Source organism: Chiloscyllium plagiosum, unplaced genomic scaffold, assembly GCF_037043375.1.
Source record: "Chiloscyllium plagiosum isolate Xiang-an unplaced genomic scaffold, Cpla_swu_hap1 HiC_scaffold_35, whole genome shotgun sequence".
NCBI classification, from domain to species: domain Eukaryota; kingdom Metazoa; phylum Chordata; class Chondrichthyes; order Orectolobiformes; family Hemiscylliidae; genus Chiloscyllium; species Chiloscyllium plagiosum.
In genome coordinates, this window is record NW_028270173.1 from 34,348,399 (window position 1) to 34,370,515 (window position 22,117).

At 44.8% G+C, this 22,117-nt stretch overlaps 1 protein-coding gene across 11 annotated transcripts; it reads left to right on the forward strand.

The window, feature by feature from the left end:
• The first annotated feature begins 326 nt into the window (after positions 1-326).
• LOC122541322 (class I histocompatibility antigen, F10 alpha chain-like) lies at positions 327-20,145 on the forward strand. Of its 11 annotated transcripts, none has more exons than XM_087979500.1 (10): positions 391-527; positions 931-1,575; positions 4,247-4,751; positions 7,550-7,613; positions 8,357-8,617; positions 8,794-9,066; positions 9,162-9,425; positions 14,310-14,414; positions 15,256-15,288; positions 18,405-20,145. In XM_087979500.1, exons 5-10 carry the CDS (start codon positions 8,389-8,391, stop codon positions 18,473-18,475), a joined length of 975 nt encoding a protein of 324 aa, XP_087835626.1. In that variant the 5' UTR covers positions 391-527; positions 931-1,575; positions 4,247-4,751; positions 7,550-7,613; positions 8,357-8,388; the 3' UTR covers positions 18,476-20,145. The 11 variants fall into 11 exon arrangements, with proteins under 11 accessions (XP_043533917.2, XP_087835625.1, XP_087835626.1 ...); XM_087979497.1 differs by lacking the exon at positions 7,550-7,613 and adding an exon at positions 15,886-15,930; XM_087979495.1 differs by lacking the exon at positions 7,550-7,613.
• Positions 20,146-22,117: the final 1,972 nt, after the last annotated feature.

Here is a 22,117-nt window from a genome sequence, read left to right on the forward strand (position 1 = left end):
GTTTGTCTGATATTTTGGTGATTGAAGGAGATGAAACTGAAGTTAAAAATCAGCAATGATCTCATTGGGTGGTGTAGCAGCATGAGGAGCTGAATGGTCTCTGTCCCAAAAATGAATTGCAGCTCAGCTCATTCTCCCAGCAACTGGAGATGAAAGTGGAAGTGTTTCGGTAATTGGAAATTCCCAATCCTGGGCGGAGTTATGGAACCTGGTTGTTGTCTATTCTGCGGAGTCTGCTGACTCACTGAGTCTTTTTATTGTGATTGTATCGATGATAGTTTGGGACCAATCAGTGTGAAGGTGTCTCGGTGAAGAGGAATGGTAACAAGAACTAAAACAAAGTGCTGAAAAATCTGTCGGGAGAGATATTGAAGATCCTTCTTCAGAACAGTTTAATATCACTCTCGATTACAGCTCACAGACTGAGACAGTCCGGTGGAAAATAATCTCTCCTCCCAGACTGTCGACTGAAGTCACGATGATTGGACTGATAGTGCTGGGACTTCTGTGGGGAGAGCTCTCTGCAGGTGAGGAATGGGGGGTGAGAGAGAGGCAGAGCCAGGCTGGGAACTGGGGCTTTAACCTTTGATCATGTTACCATCAGAATGGTTTATGGGGTAATATTTATCTGTTTCTTGTTTAAACGTCAGTGAATCCACTGTTTTAAATGGATTAAGTTCGTACGAGACTTAACCATAAGGCTAGAACAAAAGATCTGTATTTGCAAAATTCAAAAGATGTATTGAACTATACAGGGTGAAATGTAAAATTGGCAGACGTTTTTTTTAAGTAAAAGGAAAAGAGAAAAAAGTTAACAATATCACGTGATGAAGCTGAAGTGAATTGTGAAATTCTCTCCAGTGCTGGAGAAAAGGTGAACAAAATGATTCATGATTCAGGAATTCATGCTCAGATTTTTCTGTGTTTCAGAAACTCACTCTCTCTGACCTAAGGATGTAGTGAAGATTATTGACAAATGATTTGAAAATCTTTGGAGCAAACATTGTTTCGTGAGGAACTCCTGCAGTGCTGTCCTGTGTCTGAGATTGCTGTACCTGAACAGGTTCACTGAGGGCACATAACGCCAAGGGATTTGTTAGGGCCCACAGTCTTTGCTGTATACCCCTAAACTTTAACTGTACACCAGGTCTGGCAGGATTTGGATGCAGTCTCAGGAAGCCCATTTCCACACGGAATACTTTAATTTAATCATCGAATGCAGACATCATTGACTAGGCAGCATTTATTGTCCAGCCCTATTTGTCCTGAGGATAATTGCTGTGGGCCTGGAGTCACATGTAGGCCCAGACCAGATAAAGACAGGAGATTTCCTTGCACAAAAGGACATGAATGAACTTGATGGTTTTACAGCTATCACCGTTGGGTACATGTCCATCACAAGACTAGCTTTCAGTTCCAGATTGGTTTGTTTATTGACCTCACTGTCTGCCATGAGGGGATGTGCACCCATGTCCCTAGATCATTAGCTGTGGGGATTCTCAGCCCAGTGACATGACCACTATCTCACCATCTTCCCTCACACGAAGGATCCATCTAAACATATCTCCTCTAAAGGTCTGTGAATGTTGGGATAATTGCAAAAACACCTCCATAATCAGGGATAATTACAGACTAAGGTTTGACTCATATTTTGGCGATTGAAGGAGATGAAACATAGAACAATACAGTGCAGAACAGGCCCTTCGGTCCTTGATGCTGAGCCGACCTGTGACCTATTCTCAGCTCGTCCCCCTACACTATCCCATCATCATCCATGTGCTTATCTAATGCTTATTTAAATCTCCCTCATGTGGCTGAGTTAACTATGTTGGCAGGTAGGGCATTCCACACCCTTACCACTCTCTGCGTAAAGAACCTGTCTCTGATATCTGTCTTAAATCTATCACCCCTCAATTTGTAGTTATACCCCCTCATACAAGCTGACATCATCATCCTAGGAAAAGGACTTTCACTGTCTACCTTATATAATCCTCTGATAATCTTGTATGTCTCAATCAAATCCCCTTTTAGCCTTCTTCTTTCCAATGAGAACAGACCAAAGTCTCTCAGCCTTTCCCCATAAGACCTTCCCTCCAGACCAGGCAACATCCTGGTAAATCTCCTCTGCACTTTTTCCAATGCTTCCAAATCCTTCCCAAAATATGGCAACCAGAACTGTACACAATATTCCAAGGTGTGACTGCACTAGTGTTTTGTATAGTTGCAGCATGATATTGCGGTTCTGGAACTCAATCCCTCTGCCAATGAAACCTAACACACCGTATGCCTTCTTAACAGCACTATCAACCTAGGTGGCAACTTTCAGGGATCTATGTACATGGACTCCAAGATCCCTAGGGCACATCCACACTACTGTGAGAAACGAAGCTCACTCACATCAATAATTTCAATCCGAGACAAAATCTGAAGCAGTAGTATCGTTTATTTTGCTCTTGCAAGAGGGATGTGGTGTCAACTATTTGTAAGATAGTCACACACACACCCAGTTTAATGGGTACACAACATTTTAAACAATCCCTTCTCAGTTTCCTCCTCCCCCACTCATCTCATTGGCGTGTCCATATGTCCAATCCGCATTCTTCTTTCTCCTTCTCCCATTGCTCCTCCCCTGTTTACATCTCCCACTACTCACACTCCTGGCACCCCTTACCCTTGTTTACTTCTTACCCTATTTGGTCTTAGGTGCAGGTATCTGCTTGGCTGTTTTTACCACATAACTTAACTGTCTTACCACAACCCTCTGTAGTTTATAGTTAGCGTATATCCTCTCCTATTGCTAGATGTGTATGTGTTTTGCTAAAGTGACACTCTTCCCCCTTTCTAACCCACATCGAGCCTTATGGCCCGATTGTGGTTTTTTCTGCAGATGCACAAAAAATACTGCTCATAGCTTGCTTGTGTAAGCTTATCTTAATCTACATCCCGGATGAACTCGGATTTCACCAGTTTCCTCATTTCCCCTCCCCCCAGCCTGTCTCAGTCAAATCCATCAAATTCAGCACCGCCTTCCTAACCTGCAATCTTCTTCCCGACCTCTCCGCCCCCACCCCAGTCTGACCTATCACCCTCACCTTGACCTCTTTCCACCTATCACATTTCCGACACCCCTCCCCCAAGTCCCTCCTCCCTATCTTTTATCTTAGCCTGCTGGACCAACTTTCCTCATTCCTGAAGAAGGGCTAATGCCCGAAACGTCGATTCTCCTGTTCCCTAGATGCTGCCTGACCTGCTGCGCTTTTCCAGCAACACATTTCCATCCTTAATCTACATCCCCCCTCCTATCCAGCCCTACAACCCTTGCAGACAACAACCTCCATAATCTTTTCCTTACACTACCAAGAATCTTTCCACTGACCCAATATTCTGCCTTCCTGTTATTCTTCCCAAAGTGCATCACCTCACATTTAGCTGCATTGAACTCCATTTGCCATTTTTCAGCCCAACTCTGCAGTTTATCCAAGTCCCCCTGCAACCTGTAACATTCTTCCAAGCTGACCACTATTCCACCGACTTTAGTGTCATCTGCAAATTTATTAATCCATCCACCTATAGAACATAGAACAATACAGCACAGAACAGGCCCTTCGGCCCACGATGTTGTGCCGAACATTTGTCCTAGCTTAAGCACCCATCCATGTACCTATCCAATAGCCACTTAAAAGGGCACCAATGATTCTGACTCTGCCACTCCCACAGGCAGCGCATTCCATGCCCCCACCACTCTCGGGTAAAGAACCTACCCCTGACATCCCCCCTATACCTTCCACCCTTCACCTTAAATTTGTGTCCCCTTGTAACACTCTGTTGTACCCAGGGAAAAAGTCTCTGACTGTCTACTCTATCTATTCCTCTGATCATCTTATAAACCTCTATCAAGTCACCCCTCATCCTTCGCCGTTCCAATGAGAAAAGGCCTAGCACTCTCAACCTATCCTCGTACGACCTATTCTCCATTCCAGGCAACATCCTGGTAAATCTTCTCTGCACCCTCTCCAAAGCTTCCACATCTTTCCTAAAGTGAGGCTATATCTGCGTCTAAGTAATTTATAAAAATGACAAACAGTAGTGGTCCCAAAACAGATCCTTGTGGCACACCACTAGTAACCAGACTCCAGGCTGAATATTTTCCATCAACCACTACCCGCTGCCTTCTTTCAGAGAGCCACTTTCAAATCCAAACTTTTAAATCACCCTCAATTCCATGCCTCTGCATTTTCTCCAACAGCCTACCATGTTACCTACTGGAGTGAAGATCAGCAATCAACTCTTTGGGTGGTGTGGCAGCATCGAGGGGCTGAATGGTCTCTGTCCCGAGAATAAATTGCAGCTCAGCTATTCTCGCAGCAACTGGAGATGAGAGTAGAAGTGTTTCCGTGATTGAGAAGTCCCAATCCTGGGCGGAGTTATGCAACCGGTTCTTCCGGAGCCTGATGACTCACTGACTCTTTTTATTGTGATTGGACCGGTGATAGTTTGGGACCAATCAGCGTGAAGGTGTCTCGGTGAACAGGAACAGGAACTAAAACCGAAATTGCTAAAAATCTGTAAAGATATTGGAGTTAACGTTTTAGGTCCAGTGACCCTTCTTCAGAACAGTTTAATGCCACTTGGGTACAGCTCACAGATTGAGACAGTCCGCTGGAAAGTAATCTTTCCTTCCAGACTGTCAACTGAAGTCACGATGATTGGACTGACAGTGCTGGGACTTTTGTGGGGAGAGCTTTCTGCAGGTGAGGAATGGGGGTGTGACAGAGGGGTAGAGCCAAACTGGGAACTGGCCCATTAACCTTTGATCATGTTACCATCAGAATGGTTTATGGGGTACTTTTTTTTCTGATTTCATGTCTAAACGTCAGTGAATCCACAGTTTAAATTATTTAGGTTAGTACGAGACTTAACCATAAGGCGAGAACAAAAAATCTTCATTTGCAAGATTTATTGAATTTCCAAAGGGAGAAAAGTAAAAATGTAGAATTGATAGTTTTTTCATGTGAAAGAAAGAAAAAATTGCGTTGAGAGTAAAACGTTAACGACGTCACATGATGAAGTGAATTGTGAAATTTCCTCCGTTCCCCAGCGCTGGGTAACAGATGGACAAAAGGCCTTCTTGAAAACTTCACCTTATATGATTAACTCTAGTTCATCATCTCAAATCAACCTAACTGTGGTCCACACATTGACTAACTTCTCTGTTTAATTATGATTGGTTACTGACACAGGAAACTTTCCCAGGTTTGGGAACATTGTTTCCCATTCTAAAAGATGAAAGACTTCATCTAAACTTGTTTAAGAACTATAACCTGGTGTTCTGTGACTTTTAGCTAAAGTTGTTTAATATATCATTGCAACTCCATGACACTGTAACTCTTCTGCTAAAAATTCTGTGTCATATGGTCATGTTCCACAACCACCTTTCAACACTCCTCCAAGGACATGCAGGTCCTAGGCCACCTCCAACGACAAACCCTTACCACCCAACACCTGGAGGAAGAACGCCACATTTTCTGCCTTGGGACCCTCGAACCACACGGGATCAATGTGGATTTCACCAGTTTCCTCACTTTCTCTTCCCCCCACTCCCAGTCCCAAGCCTCCAACTGGGCACCACCCTCTTGACCAGTTAATCTTCCTTTCCACTATCTGCTCGACCCTACTCCCCAACCGATCACCTTTACTCCCACCTTCATCTACCTACCACAGTTCCAGCTACTGTCCCACCAGGCTCACCCCTCTCCAATTTATTTCTCAGCCCCCCCCCTCCCTCGGCCATTATCTTAATTCCTGATGAAGAGCTTGTGTGCAAAACATTAATTCTCCTGTTTCTCAAATGCTTCCAGACCTACTGTGCTTTTCCAGCACCATGCTCTCGATTACTATGCTTGTGTCAGAAGGCTGTTTGTAATAAGTTACCAGTGTGAGAAATTGAGAGCCACTGATGAAACATGACATCTCTGACAAGGCATGGATGACGCTGGGAGTTGACCTCATCTCTCTCACTCTGTCTCTCTGGAACTGAACATTTTCATCACTGTAGATGAACTAATCTTCTGTCTATAAGGTGGTGGACCATCTGACTGACTGCTCAGATTGTAGAATGTCTGTTTTTTTTTATGTAAGCAGTGTATCCATTACTACATTTTCAACATTTTGATGAACAAAATGGCAGAGTGAGGTGGTGAGTGAGATATTCAAGCTGCTTCAGAGAGGATTGTGAAATTGAACACCACACCAGAGTTCATCAAAATGAAAAGCTGAGCTGGAAATCAAAATTGCTAAAGGAATGAGAGACAAACTGAGCAAATCCAGTGGAGAAACAGATCCACTGAAGGCATGGTGAGTCATGCTCTTTCCAAACTGCTCTTCCACTGGCAAACCCAATCAAAGTGTTTTTAACTTCATTCATGGAAAAGTGGGAGTCACTGGCTGGGCCAGAATTTATTACCAATCCCTAATTTTTAAGAGACAGCCCCATTGCTGTGTGTCTACACTCACGTCCAAGCCAGGCCATGTAGGGATGGCAGTTTCATTTAGGAAAAGGACTCTAATGAATCAGATGCCCTTTTCCAGGGAATTGACATGATTTCATGTTTCAGACTCCTAATTCCAGAAAACTATTGAATTCAGATTCCATCAACTGCCTTTGCAAGATTTGAACCAAGGTCCCTGGAACCTTACCTGATTATTACTCCAGTGATGATACCACTCGGTCATCCCCTCCCTGTGAACACAGATACACCATTGCCAATCACAGTGCAATGGTGATTGCACTGGAGTAACTGTTCTTTCACAGCAGCTGGCTGTGAAAGATGGGAACAGAACCTGCACAGGCCACAAATCAACCATCAGATCCCAAGGTCCACCAAACCCTAGCATTGGAAATGGAACATAAGTGAAACCAGAAGTGACATTGGAACAACTCTCCCAGGAGAAACAGCATAATCCTGAACAGCCAACAATGAAGAACGGCACAATTTAAGACTGTAAACTATTCATGTGCAGGGACTGACATGAATCTTGAACTGCTGTTGTATGAAGTCATGTGTCCATTATGGTTAATCTGGATAACTCGCAATGTGAGCAATAATCTAGGCAATTCCTTTATCTGCTGCCCTTGTCCTTCTGGATTGACATGATCATGGATTTGGAAGGTGCTGTTTTCAGGAGCACATTCCAAAACCTGCCTGAAAGTTTGAGTCTCAACCCCTGCTTTGGACGGATCTGGAATTCACTTGGAAAGCAAACAGTTCCTCTGTCTTCAAACATGGTGTGAAGCTGCCATCATAGCTTGCTGCTGTGGGGCAATTTAAGGCAGAAGCTGCAATAAAATGATTGACTTATAGAATACAGCAACAACATGGCTGAAGGAAGAATTCAGCTAAAGAAGCAGGGTTACTATAGGACATCCTTGCAGTAATTAGTTGTCTCAGCAGAAGCAGGATAACACACAACTGATCATGTCAAAAGCTTTCTCTCCACTTATGCTGCCAGACCTACTGAGTTTCTCTAGCTGTTTCTGTTTTCATTTCAGATAGAGCCTATGATATCTGGTAGACCATGAACAGCTACAGTGGTTATATAACAAAGCAGATAAGGTGAGGCCTTGATGACTGCTGAAATGAAACATTTTGCTGGAAAGCAGGCCTCCGGTCCCATATCTGAAACTTGGTCACTTCTGTTTATTAGCAAGAAGTCTTTCCAAGCAGAGCATGTGACTATGGCCCTGATCACCTGGTCACGTGATGTGGGGCCCCTTAACTGATTGGATAATAGCTTTTGAAATGTATTAAATAACTATTTAATCTGTAAGATTTCCTTTGTTCAGTGGACAAGTATCAGAACTGTCCCAGAGACTTGCTCCCTGCTGATGAAATAATAAACTCTGATAACTGAAGCAGACCTTGGGTATCGTGTGATCCTCATAGTCATTCTGTCCCTTCACTGCCATCTCCCAACTTGGAAAGAACTCTTCAAATCCGTGGCTCTAGCCCCTTGGTCGCTGACCTTCAGGTGACCTGAGGAGAGCACACACAAATGTTGGTGGAAAGGGTCAACAAGTGGCTGATGAGATTTAACGTGAACAATGCAGAGATATACATTTTGGAAGGAAAAACCTGGAAAGACAAAATAAAGAGTGAAGCTCTAAATCAGGAATAAGGGACAGAGAGTCCAGCAGTTATAAAAGTAAAAATCATAGAATGTGGATGGGCAGGTTCAGACGATGGGATCCTGGGCTTTATAAATACAGGTATAGTGTGTGAAGAGAGCTCTCTCTCAGCGTTCAGTTAGAGTGATGGGTGTTTAGGGATTCATGTACTGATTTCTTTTTGTGTTTCAGACACTCACTCTCTCCGGTATTTTGTCACTGGTATGACTCCGATTCCTGGTTTCCCAGAGTTTGTGATTGTTGGTTATGTGGATGGGGTCCAGTTTGTTATGTACAACAGCAATTGGAAGGGGTTGATTGCCCGGAAGCAGTGGATGGTGGATAGTGAAGGACCAAAGGCCTGGAACCGGAAACTATTGCTTGCTCAGGAGCAAGAAGACATTGTCAGACGCAATATTCCAAGATTTATGACACGGACCAACCAGACAGGAGGTGAGTGCTCACCGTCCCACAGCATGACATCTTTCTGTGCGTTTGGGGAGTATGGGTGGGAATGGGAGAAATTAGGAGTGAATCTGAGTTCCAGAGACTGACTGGCTGTGGGAATGGTTGGAGGGGACACCAACTGTCTCTGTCTCTGATCAGCAACTTGTGTTTCTGATTGACAGGGATCCACATTTACCAGATGATGACTGGCTGTGACCTGAGAGATAATGGGACTGTAAGTGGGTTCACTCTCAGAGGATGGGATGGACAAGATTTGATCAGCTTCGATAAGGATCACATGGTGTGGGTGACCCCAGTCCACTGGGCGGAAAGCATCAAAAACAGGAAGGACCAGGATGTGGTGTCTAACCATCTATGGAAGCATTTTCTGGAGGTGGAGTGCATTGAATGGCTGAGGAAATGCCTGGAGTACGGACAGAGGGAACTGAGAGTCGGTGAGGGAGTGAGAGTTGTTGTGGTGAATGATGTCTGGGCTTTTCTCTCTCTGCGTTCCTGAACTGATTCTTCTTCCTCTTCCCCTCCCCCTCAGTTGCCCCGATCGTGTCCGTTACCCGTCTGGGTGATTTTAACTGGCTGGTCTGTCTTGTCACTGGGTTTTACCCACAAGCCATCGAGGTGACTCTATGGAGGGATGGAGTGTTGATCGATGAGCCCCTGTCCACCGGGATCTTGCCCAATCACGACAGGACCTACCAGATCCGGAAATGGATAGAGTTTGATCCAGAGGACCAGGCCGAGTATTCCTGTCAGGTGGAGCACAGCGGATTGGAGGAGAAGCTGGTGGTGATTTATGGTAAGACTCATTCTCACTGTTAGAGAGGAACCAGGATCACAAGAGAGAGAGGACCAGCTGAGCTGCTTCAGCAGGACGCTCCAGGGTAGAGAGAGAGAGAGAGAGAGAGAGAGAGAAGGAAGTTGATACGAACTGTCAGTGTATCATAGTGCTCACATCAATTGTACAGGACAGTAATCAAGGCAGTGAATCAGGGAAACTACAGTAGGGTGTCACCCAGTGTATCCTGGTGTGTAACACTACCCCAGCATCTTAATGTCCAGGAACATTCAGGATTAAAGAATACCACCAGCTCCTGCAAGTTCCCCTCCAAGCTACTCGCCATCCTGACTTGGAAAAACATTGTGGGGCCATCTACAGCACATGAGCTGTATTGGTTCAAGAAGGCAGCTCACCACCACCTTCTGTAGAGCAACTACTAGGGAATGACTGTAAATACTGGCCCAACTAGTCACAACCATATCCCTATGATTAAAAATGAAAAACAGATCCAGAGTTATTTTGCTTTGAGACAGTTCAGTGAATTCAGGGATAGTAATGTCCGACAGGACCCATATATTCTGAGACTATTGCAGCAACCAGTGTATCCTCAAATTATAGCCCAGTGTATTTAACATTTGTTTCTCAATGATCTTTTTTATCTAACTCAATGTAACGATGAATAGTCAGCATGAATTTTGAGGGAGAATATTGTGTTTGACCAACTCCATTGAATATTTTTGAAGAGACAGTATATTCCTGTTAGGCTGGTAGGTGTAGGGAATGCTGGATGACTGGAGAAATTGAGGTTTTGGTTAAGAAAAAGAAGGAAGCATATGTCCAGTATGAACAGGAGAGATCGTGTGAATCCTTACACGAGAGGCTGTAGGAGTCATCTGGATTAAAGTGGTGCTGGAAAAGCACAGCAGGTCAGGCAGCATCTGAGGAGCAGGAAAATTGACATATTGGGCAAAAGCACTTCAGGGCTTTGCTTTTACCCGAAACGTTGATTTTCCTGCTCCTCAGATGCTTACTGACCTGCTGTGCTTTTCCAGCACCACTCTAATCTAGACTCTGGCTAACATGGTGCCACTATTTAAGAAATGTGGTAAGGAAATGCCAGGGAACTATAGACCAGTTAATCTGACATTAGTGGTGGGTAAGTTGTTGGAGGGAATCCTGATGGACAGGACTTACTTGTATTTGGAAAGGCAAGGACCGATTAGGGATAGTCAGCATGGCTTTGTGTGTAGGAACACATATCTCACAAACTTGATAGTTTTTTTGAAGAAGTAACACAGAGGATTATGGGCTGTTATACATTTAATGGTAAGTCTCTGGGGAATGTTGCTGAACAAAGAGACCTTGGAAAGGAAGTTTATGACCTTGATAGGAGAGTCACAGGTAGATAGGATAGTGAAGAAGGCGTTTGGTTTGCTTTCCTTTATTGGTCAGAGCATTGAGTACAGGAGTTGGGAGGTCATGTTGTGACCATACAGGACATTGGCTAGGCCACTTTTGGAATATTGTAGGCAATTCTGGTCTCCTCATATAGGAAGGATGTTGTTGTGAAACTTTGTAGGGTTCAGAAAAGATTAACAAGGACATTGCCATGGTTGAAGGATTTGAGCTGTAGGGAGAGGCTGAATAGGCTTGGGCTGTTTTCCCCAGATCTTCAGAGGCGGAGGGGTGACCTTATAGAGGTTTATAAGATCATAAGTGGCATGGATAGGATAAGTAGACAAGATTTGTACTTTGGTGTGGTTGAGTCCAAAAGTAGAGGGCATAGGTTTATGGTAATAGGGGAAAGATATAAAAAGGACCTAAAGGGCAACTTTTTTTCACACAGGGTGGTGCATGTATGGAATGATCTGCCAGAGGAAGTGATGAAGGCTGTTACAATTGCAGCATTTAAAAGGCATCTTGATGGATATTTGAATCGGAAGGGTCTAGAGGGATATGGGCCAAGTGCTGGCAAATGGGGCTGGATTATGTTACGATATCTGGTCAGCACGGACGAGTTGGACTGAAGGGTCTCTTTCCATGCTGTACATCTCTATGACTGTAGGTAACAGGGTTCACAGTGGTAATGTTGTAGATGTACTCTTGAAGGCTTTAAAAGGCCTTTGATCAGGTACCCCCATAATAAAAACATTTAGAGAATGTGGAGTCAGCTAAAATGGATTGTTAACTAGTTTGCAGACAGGAAAGAGATTGGGAATAAGGTTTATTTAGTCAGTGTCAGAATGATGGAAGTGATGTTCTGCAAGGAAACATTGCCATTCACAGTTTACAATATTGATTTGGACTTTGAAATTATGGAATCACATGGAAGTCTCTTTAGCCCATCATGCCCTGACTGTCTCTCTGAGCATTACCACTCAGTGCTATTCTCCTGCCTTCTCCCCATCACCCTGAATATGGTTTTATTTAAATGGAATTTTAGAATTTAAATTATTATATACCCCGGCACCAAGCAGTCCAGAGAACAAGACAGGAATCCCAGGTAGTCCCAAGGGGGAGAGAGACATTTCGAGATATTCTAACAAAGAGCAGAGATGAGCTTTAGACAATCCTGTGTGATAGGAGGCAGGAGATCCAAAATCCCAACATGAGGAGCCTGATGCACGAGACAGCCAGGTTGAGTCTACTACATCTCATCAGGCAGTGATTCTGGTGATCAAAAACAGTTATTTCCAAATTGGGGGTAGTCTGTATTCAGGAAGACAGCAGCAAGTTACAGAAAGGCATTAACAAACCTTCAAACTGAACAAATGATTGGTAAGTGAAGTAGAGGAACAAAACAATCTCGGAGAAAAAACACCCAATTACTGAATGTTGTGCACAGATTAGAGTCCTACAGCACGGACACAGGCCCTTTGGCTGAAACTGGTCCGTGCCAATCAAAATATTCATCACCACTACCCCCATTTCCCTTCACTTGACCCATATCCTTCTAAACCTTTCCCTGTCCATGTATTTGTCCAAATGCCTTTTACACGGTGGTAATGTACCACCCTCTGTGAAAACATTGTCCCTCAGATTCCCTTTTATTCTTTCCCCTGCAACCTTAAACTGATGCCCTGTAGCCTTTGATTCCCCAACCCTATTAAAGCGACTGAGTGCATTCACCTTATCCATGCCTCTAGTGATCTTATACGTTTCTGTAAGATCCTCCCCCACCTTCATTTCCTACACTCTAAAGAAAAAAGTCCTACTTTGCCCAACTTCTCCTTCTAACTTAGTCCCTTGTGTCTTGGCAACTGCCTTGTAAATTTCTTCTGCACGCTTTCCAGTTTAATAACATCCTTCCTATTAGCAAAGTGACCAAAACCACAATACTGCAAGTGCAGCCTCACCAATGTTCTGTACCACTGCAATATAACTTCCCAACTTCTATACTCAATGCCCTGACTGATGAAGGCTGATGTGCCAAAAGCTGCCTTCAATGTCCTGTCTACTTGTGACTCTACTTTCAGAGAACCATGCAACTGAACTCCAAGGTCCCTCTGTTCCACTACACTCCTTAATGCCCTACCATTCACCATGAAACTCGTGCTTTGATTTGAGTTTCCAAAATGAAGACCTCGCATGTATCTGCATTAAACTCCATTTGCCATTTCTCTGCTCATTTCCCCAGCTGATCAAGGACCTGCTGCAATTTCTGATCACCTTCCTCGCTGTATTTGATACCGCCTATTTCAGTATCATCTGCAAACTTACTAACCATGCCTTGTACATTCTCATCCAAATCGTTGATATAGATAACAAACAGCAATGGGCCCAGCACCAATCCACTGATTCTTGTGGCACTCCAATGGTCACAGGCCTCCAGTCTGACAAGCATCCTTCCGTTATTACCTGCTACTTTCTAACAAATGTGTATTCAATTTGCCAGCTCCCCCTGGATTCCATTCAATCTAACCTTCAGAGCAGCCTACCATGAGGAATCTTAGCAAAGGCCTTACTGAAATCCATATACTGCCCTGCCCTCGTCAACCTTCCTGGTCACTTTATCAAAGAACTATAACAAATTTGTGAGGCATGATCTCCCATTCACACAGTCATGCTGAGTATTCCTAATCAAACTGTCTTTCCAAATACATATAATATCTTATCTCAGAATCTTCTCAAGTAACTTACCTACCACAGATGTTCGGCTGACTGGTCTATCGTTCCCAGGATTTTCTTTGCAGCCCGCATAACCTTCACTACTGTCCATAACTTCCATGACCTCACCCCGTGGATAACAATTAGAAAGGGCATTTTTTTATGAACAACCTGAGGATAGGCTTTACTTTTTAGAGGAGATTTAGCATATGCCACCTCACCTTCAATTCTACCTTGAAGTTTGGTTAGACCACATATTGAAAACTGCAGACAGTTCCGGTCACCATGTGATATAAAGGATATTGAGGCACTGGAGAGAGTGCTGAGAAGATTTACAATGTCAATATCAGAAACGTGTGAGTGTATGTATCAGGAAAGGATTGAGAGGCTTGATGTCTTCTCTCTTGAATGATGGAGCCTGAATAGAGATCTTTAAAATGATGAATCATTTTGAAAGAGTGGGTGCAGAGAGAATGTTTGTGGAAGGGCACAACTAGGGACTATCAACACAAGGCAGTCACCAAATATTCCACAAGGGATTGCAGAGAAGCTTTGACAGTCGGACCATGAGGAGAATGTGAATCTTGCTGCTGAAGGGAGTGAGATTGTCAAGATATATTTAGAGGGAAATTAGAAAGGAATCAGGAGTGATGGTGATAGATATAAATGAGAAAGGAATGTGGAGCTTCAAGAGACTAAATATGTTGATTGGACCAAATGGGTTCAGTGTGTGCCTTTTATTTTCTTCTTTCTCTCTCTTCATGCCTCACTCGGCTCTCTGTCTCTCTGTGACAGACCCAAAGTCTCATGCCCAGGTTCCTGTTCCTATTGGGATTGTATTTCGAGTCCTCTGGATCATCTCTCTCTCTGTTGTGGCTGTCACCATTTACAAGAAGAAAGGTAGGAGGTTTTGAGAAAATGGCAGCTCCTCACGGTGGGGAGTTTCAGGGAATTGGAAATGATCCCAGTGATGAAGAGCTTGTTATATGATGAGCTGTTGAGGACTCTGCGTGCGTACTGGATGGAGTTGAAAATGTTGAGAGCAAATCTCATGAAAAGTATACATTACTGAGAGGAGTGGATGTGGAGAAGATGTAGGAGACACGAGGACCCAAGGGAACAGCCTCCGTGTGACGGGATGACCTTTTAGAACTGAGGAGGAATTTCCTCAGTGGTGACTCTGTGGAACCCATTGCTGCAGAAGGTTGTGGAGGCCAAGACATTGAGTGTCTTTAAGACAGAGATAGGTTCTTGATTGGTAAACGGCTCAAGGTTACAGTGAGAAGGCAGGAGAATGAGGTTGAGAAATATATCAACCACAGTGGGCTGAATGGCCTAATTCTGCTCTATATCTTATAGTCTCCAGTTGATAGTTTTGGTTCAGAGGTGGGCAAGGAACGTCTGTGTTTGGGTGTCAGTCTCAGGGTTAGTGATAGCTCAGGCAGTGGGGAGAGGGCATTAGTTTGTGAAGGAGGGTCTAAGCGTCCCTTCGTATGGAGATTGTTCCCTTGGATCCTACTCTAACTTGTTCCTCAGGTTAGGCTGGAGTGTCTCAGGGGTTGGAGTCTCACGTTGTGAGTGTGAGGTCAGACAGTTCAGATTGGGGCTGGGTCTCAGTTCACTGTTGGGCATAAACAGCTCAGGGCAATGTGGGTAGGAGAGGCTGAGTCTGGATGGGAGTGAGGGTCTTCAGCATTTCCTCTGACGTTCTGACACTGACTGAACATTCCTTGTTTTACAGGGGGAATGAAAAATGACTACAATCCAACAAACAGTAAGCTGATAATTCAGACATCTCCGCGTCTGTGTTAGTGTATGACAAGCTGTTCTTTCTGTTTCACACAAAGAACCACAAACGCAGAGATCTGAAACAGAAAAAAGCAGAAATTGCTGGAGAAACTCAGTAGGTTTGGCAGCAGCTGTGGAGAGAAAAACACAGTTAACATTGAGTCCAGTGACTTTTTGTTCTGGGAGTTCTGTTGTGTGAGTGTGTGGCAGTGGGGTGGGTGGGGGTCGGGGTCACTGGATCTAAAGCATTACTTCTGCTTCCTCTCTCTCCACAGATGCTGCCAGACATGCTGAGATTCTCCAGCAATTTTTGTTTTGTTCTGTCTGGTCTAGACTGGTCTATCTGTCTTTCGTTCTCCTGTTGGTCTCATGTGCTCTCTCTCTCTCTCATACACTCTTTCTTTCTTTTACATCTGTGGGTCATTTTTGCTCTCACTCCTGTTCCGCTCTCTCTCATTTCTTTTGCTTACGCTTCCTCTCTTGCATTTTTCTCTATAACGCCCTTTCTCTCTCACTCATGTTTCTCACTCTCTCTTTCGCTCTGATAATGAGCAGTTTCTAATGCCTCTCTTTCCGTTAACAGCTTCTGATAAAAGGACATCCTCAGACAGTTCTGTCATTTCCTGAGGTATGAGTATTGTTGGTCAATGTTGTGAGAAGATCATTCTAATTGGGATACAGAAAAACCTCGATTATGTGAACGACATGGGCGGGGAGTATGTAGTTTGGATAACTGATTGTTTTTGATCATATCAGTTATCCGAACAAAGCAAGCATTGACAGGACTTAGATCTTTTTCAAATAATCTGAAATTCAGATAATTGATGTTTGAATAACCGAGGGTAATCTGTATTGGGGCTGGTTTTCACTGTACGATCTGCAGGGTGGACTCTGAGCTCAGTTCTCTCTACTTGTGTGATCACTAAAGACCAGCTCATGCAGTTTCACACTGAGCTTTCAGACTGTCCTTCTGTAGATGGCTGTCCTTATACTGTTCTCAGCCTCAAGATATTGTCAACAGGAGGGATTTGGGCTACAGAAACATCTGGAAACTTTTCATCCTGGATGGGGCCTCCTGTCTCACTTAGTTTGTTTCTGGAGTTGAGCTCTGCGCTCCCGGGATTCTGAATTACTGAAATGTGGCGAGTGGGGTCTAGATCTGATGGAGACCTCCGAGCAGGTCAGGAGACCAAACCGTGAGGAGATTTGTGATCCTGGAGGGAGTGCAGTATAGATGGGCCAGAATGAAATGTGGACTTCGAGGTTTAAATTACACAGACATTAAACAAACAAACTAGGGTCGCGTTTCAGGAAATGAAGGTTAAGGGCTGATTTTAATGGAGGTTTTCAATGTATTTAGTGAAGTGGATATGGTAGATAGAGGAGAACTGTTCTGACTGGCTGGGGTGTCAGTATAGTTTGAGTCAGACCTATTGAGAGTGAAACTAGGTAACACTTCCACAATAACTCTCCCTTTCTCAAAAGGCAATTGATGCAAAATGAACTTGAGTGAATTAAAATCTCCGCCGCATCTGCAGGACAGTCTCGGACTCCTCCCTCCCCTTCCTAGACCTTTCTGTTTCTATCTCAGACGACCGAATCAACACGGACATCTACTACAAACCGACCGACTCCCACAGCTACCTGGACTACACCTCCTCCCACCCCGCCCCCTGTAAAAACGCCATCCCATTCTCCCAATTCCTTCGTCTCCGCCGCATCTGCTCCCAGGAGGACCAGTTCAAAATACGCACAACACAGACGGCCTCCTTCTTCAAGGACCGCAATTTCCCCCCCGACGTGATCGACGATGCCCTCCACCGCATCTCCTCCACTTCCCGCTCCTCCGCCCTTGAGCCCCGCCCCTCCAACCGCCACCAGGACAGAACCCCACTGGTCCTCACCTACCACCCCACCAATCTCCATGTACAGCGCATCATCCGCCGTCACTTCCGCCACCTCCAAACGGACCCCACCACCAAGGATATATTTCCCTCCCCTCTTCTATCAGCTTTCCGTAGAGACCACTCCCTCCGCGACTCCCTTGTCAGATCCATACCCCCCACCAACCCAACCTCCACTCCCGGCACCTTCCCTTGCAACCGCAGGAGGTGCAACACTTGCGCCCACACCTCCCCCCTCACTTCTCTCCAAGGCCCCAAAGGAAACTTCCATATCCGCCACAGATTCACCTGCACCTCCACCCACATTATCTACTGCATCCGCTGCAGCCGGTGTGGCCTCCTCTATATTGGGGAGACAGGCCGCCTACTTGCGGAGCGATTCAGAGAGCACCTCTGGGCCACCCGGACGAACCAACCCAATCACCCTGTAGCACAGCATTTCAACTCCCCCTTCCACTCCACCGAGGATATGCAGGTCATTGGACTCATCCACCGCCAAACCACAACAACGCGACGGTCGGAGGAGGAGCGTCTTATCTTCCGACTGGGAACCCTCCAACCACAGGGGATGAACTTGGACTTCACCAGTTTCTTCATTCCCCCCTCCCCCCACCTTGTCTCAGCCGAATCCCTCCAGCCCGGCACCGCCTTCCTGACCTGCAGTCTTCTTCTTGACCTCTCCGCCTCCACCCTACTCCGACCTATCACCTTCACCTTGACCTCTTTCCACCTATCACATTTCCAACGCCCCTCCTCCAAGTCCCTCCTCCCTACCTTTTATCTTCTCCTGCTGAACACTCTCTGCTCATTCCTGAAGAAGGGCATGTGCCCGAAACGTCGAATCTTCTGTTCCCTAGATGCTGCCTGACCTGCTGTGCTGTTCCAGCAATAAAGTTTCAGCTGAATTAAAATCTAGAAAACTCAGAATTAAGAGACAAATGGAAGCTACATAAATGGATTGAGGCAACACACCAGCAAAGATCTGATTGAATGGTGGAACAGCATTGAGGGGTTAAATGGCCTCCTCATCTTCCTATGTCCCTGTGGGTTTTGCTGGTCTTTAGGGAGTGGGTCTGAGGGGTTTTACTGATGTTTGGGCAATGGGGCTTTTGTGTTTCACTGTTGGTCTTTATGGGAGATGCTACAGGGTCTGCTGGGTTTTCTGTGCTATGTAACAGAGTTTTTTTCTCTTCCCCAGGGGCCTCTGATGTCCTTGCTGGAAACCAGGTTTCCAGTGCTGCGATTGACCTTCTAATTTCTTCCACCTGAATTTCAGAAGCAATTTGAATTGCCGATCCGGAATCGTGAAGAGCCAGCCTAATGGTGACCATGTAACCGTTACGGTTTGTTGTTAAAAGTCATCTGGTGCACTAATGCCCTTCCACGATAGAAATCCTGACCTGGTCTGGTCTACATGGCATGACAGAGCTAGTTAACGCTTAACTGCCCTCTGGACAGCAAATGCTGGCATTGCCGGTGATGGCCACATCTCAGGAAACAGCTTTTAATGTGGACAGTGTGATTATGTTTCCTGAGCAGAAACTTCATCTCCACAGGACAGCACTCAGTTTTCATGCCCCATGCACTATACCTCAGTCAATTCAGCACATACACATGATCTTCTTCAGCCATTCGTCAGTGGGATTATCCCAGACCTCAGTTTGAATCTTCCTGCATCTTAAATACTGAGTGAAGCCTTTTCTACAAACTTGTTACACAGCAATATCTCTGGAGCCGATGGAAGTCAACATTACATTACGATGGTACATACTGTCTCATGGCAATAGATGTCATGAATCCACCTCCTGCCCAGAGCATGCTGCACGCTCACACTTTCTGACTTGAACTGTTTCCATGTTCCCACTCCTATCAATTTATACCCTTCCTCGTGCAAATTCTCAATAGAGCTGCGTACTCATGGTCTGCATTCCAGCCTCCTGTCTTGGGATCAAGGCTGCACTATTTCCTATCCCACTCTCTCCAACTCGGATTGTGCTGAGGTGTTTATTGAGTCATCGAGTCATTACAGAACAGAAACAGACCCTTCAACCCAAACAATCCATGCCATCTATGTCCCCAAACTAAACTAGTCCCACTTGGCTGTGCCTGGTCCATGTTACGAAAAATATTTATTATTTGTGTACTCATCCAAATATAAATGGTGTATCTGTACCATGTCCACCACTTCCTCTAGAAATTCATTCCAAACACAAACCATTCTCAGTGTAAAAATGTTGCCTCTCATGTCTTTTTAAACGTTTTCTCCTCTCACCTTAAAAAATAGTCCCTGGTCTTGAAATTCACCCCCACTCCACACACACACACACACACACACACACACACACACACACACACACACCCCTCTTACATACTCTCACACTCACGCAGGCCCTCTCTCATACACATGCTGTCTCTCATACACACATAACTCCCCCCATATTCACATCCACACATTTGCCCTCTCACAGGTTTATACTCTGTCACAATCACGCACACACTGCCAAGCACATGCACATGATTGAATGGCGGAGTGGACTCGATAGAACGAATGGCCTTACGTCTGCTCCTATGTCTTATGGTCTTATGTAAATACAAACTCACGGGCACTCTCTCTCTCACACACACACACACACGCACACACACAAGGCTATCAGGTGAATTTGCATTTGCAGAATTGTTTTTGCAGATACGTTGTGTACTTTTGGAGCAAAATATAATCTGCAGGCAGTCAATCCATATCACCTTAAGTTATCTCGAGAATGTGACTTAAAAGAAGTTCTGATATTTACATATTAATGAACCAAAACCTACAATATATTGTTTCAGTTGTATGATGTTGTGATCTTTTGCTATAAATTCTGTGTCTTGTCCCACAGCTACCTGACGAAGGAGCAGCGCTCCAAAAGGTAGTGCTTCCAAATAAATGTGCAGGTCTATAACCTGGTGTTGTGTGATTTTTAACTTTGTCCACCCCAGTCCAATGCCAGCACCTCCACATCATCTGCAATAGGAAAGAGTCTAACCATCAGCCTTTGACCATCAATAGTTTTACCATCACTAAATCCCACACCATCAACCTCTGAGGGATTACATTAACCTGAACCTGAACTGGACTGAACATAGAAATACAATGGCTACAAGAGCAAGTTAGAGGCAAAGAATACTGCAACATGCAACTCACCTCTGACTCACCAAAGCCTGTTCACCATCAAGAATGCTCAATTCAGGAGTGTGATGTAATACTCCCGACTTACCTATATGAGTACAATTCCAGCAACACTGATCAAGTTTGATACCATCTAAGACAATGCATTGGCACCACATTCATAACTAATTAGCTTCTCCACAAGTGACACTCAGTAGTACAAGATGCACTGTGAATCTTCAACACAGTACTTAAACAATGCCCTCCACATCAATGTCCATGACCTCCCAGAAGGATAAGGGCAGCAGATACATGGGAAAACCACCATCTACACGATACCCCGCCAAACTACTCACCATCCTAGCTTGAAAATATGTCTCTATTCATCAGTGTCACTAGGTAAAAACCCTGGAAGTCTCCATGAATCTGGCCAGAGCCCACACTGGTCAGAGCCCTTGAACATTCTGGCCACAGAAACTGACAAAATGCCTTGCTCACATCAATCCAATGACCCGATAAGATGTATGATGCTGGCCCAGAGGCCGTACTGGGAGATTACCAGAGGTTACTGTTCATAGACCAAACCTACAAAATCAGTGAGTGTGATTGTTTTCTCCATCAGCTGATAGCGATGTGACAATTCCAGCAGCTCCCCACACCATTGTGTTGCTGTCTGAGAGTTTGGATGGAATTGTGCAGAAAATCCCACACATTCTGTTTCCAGGTCCAGACCAATCATTCAATGTTCATGGTAACACCAACTGTTGCACTGACTTACAGAACATTCAGCAAAAATGCCAGCCTGGCAATGAAAGACACCACCTCTGAACTGGTCTCCCATCAGAATATCCTGGACAGAACACTCCTGCCTGACATTCCTAAAGGGCTTCCCTTTCCAGCGGGTAACAGAAGCACTGTCAAAGCTGCAGATACTGTGTGCACAGTTCATGAGCCACCTGGTGGGCTCAATGAACAAAGGCCAAAGGTGGATACAGTAAGGGAGTGTGGAGCAGCAAAGACTGTAACTTTGTAAACAGTAACAAAGACAGTAACAATAACTAACTCACCTCCACCTCACTCACATTCCATGATTTCCACAGAAAGGTGTGGGATATCAGGTCATTGCATTCTTAATCATCCCTAATGTCCAGCAGGAATTCAGGCAGTACTATCTTTGAGACTGACCGCTACTTTACATCTCTATGCAATGATGATGGGTTCCCCTTTCAGTGTATATTTTCTTTGCACCACTTCAAGGTAATGTTTGCAGTATTCGAAGCTGGATGTGAAAGCTAGACATTGGCAAAGTAGTTACATCTCAGAGTGATAGTCGTTGCCATAAAAGGTGAACACCCCAACAGTGACGGAAATCACAGAAACAGAGGAAGTAGGAACAGGAGAAGGTCATTCATCCTTTTAACTCTGCTCCACCATTCAAAATGATCATGGCTGATCGTCCAACTCAGGACCCTATTTCCATTTTTTCCCCGTCCACATTGATTCCTTTAGCCCTAAGAACTTTTTCCTCCAAATATTCAGTATGACATTGTTGCAGAGGCTCACCACTCTCTGAATGCAGACATTTCTTCCCATCTCAGTCCGAAGTGGCCTCCTGCACATCCTTAGACTGTGACCTATTGTCTGGACCCCTTGGTCTTTGGGATTTTCCCTGCATTTACCCTGTCTAGTCCTGGGTTTCTATGAGATCTCACTCCTCATTCTGTTAAACTCTCGTGCATAGAGTCCTAACCGATCCAGTCTCTCTC

Excerpts from the sequence above, each read along its gene's own strand:
- LOC122541322 (XM_087979495.1), top strand. The coding sequence starts at position 4,622 with ATGCCACTTGGGTACAGCTCACAGATTGAGACAGTCCGCTGGAAAGTA. Across the intron at positions 9,426-14,309 it reads GAAGCTGGTGGTGATTTATG|ACCCAAAGTCTCATGCCCAG; the intron begins GTAAGACTCATT and ends TCTCTGTGACAG. Across the intron at positions 15,289-18,404 it reads TGACTACAATCCAACAAACA|GGGCCTCTGATGTCCTTGCT; the intron begins GTAAGCTGATAA and ends TCTCTTCCCCAG.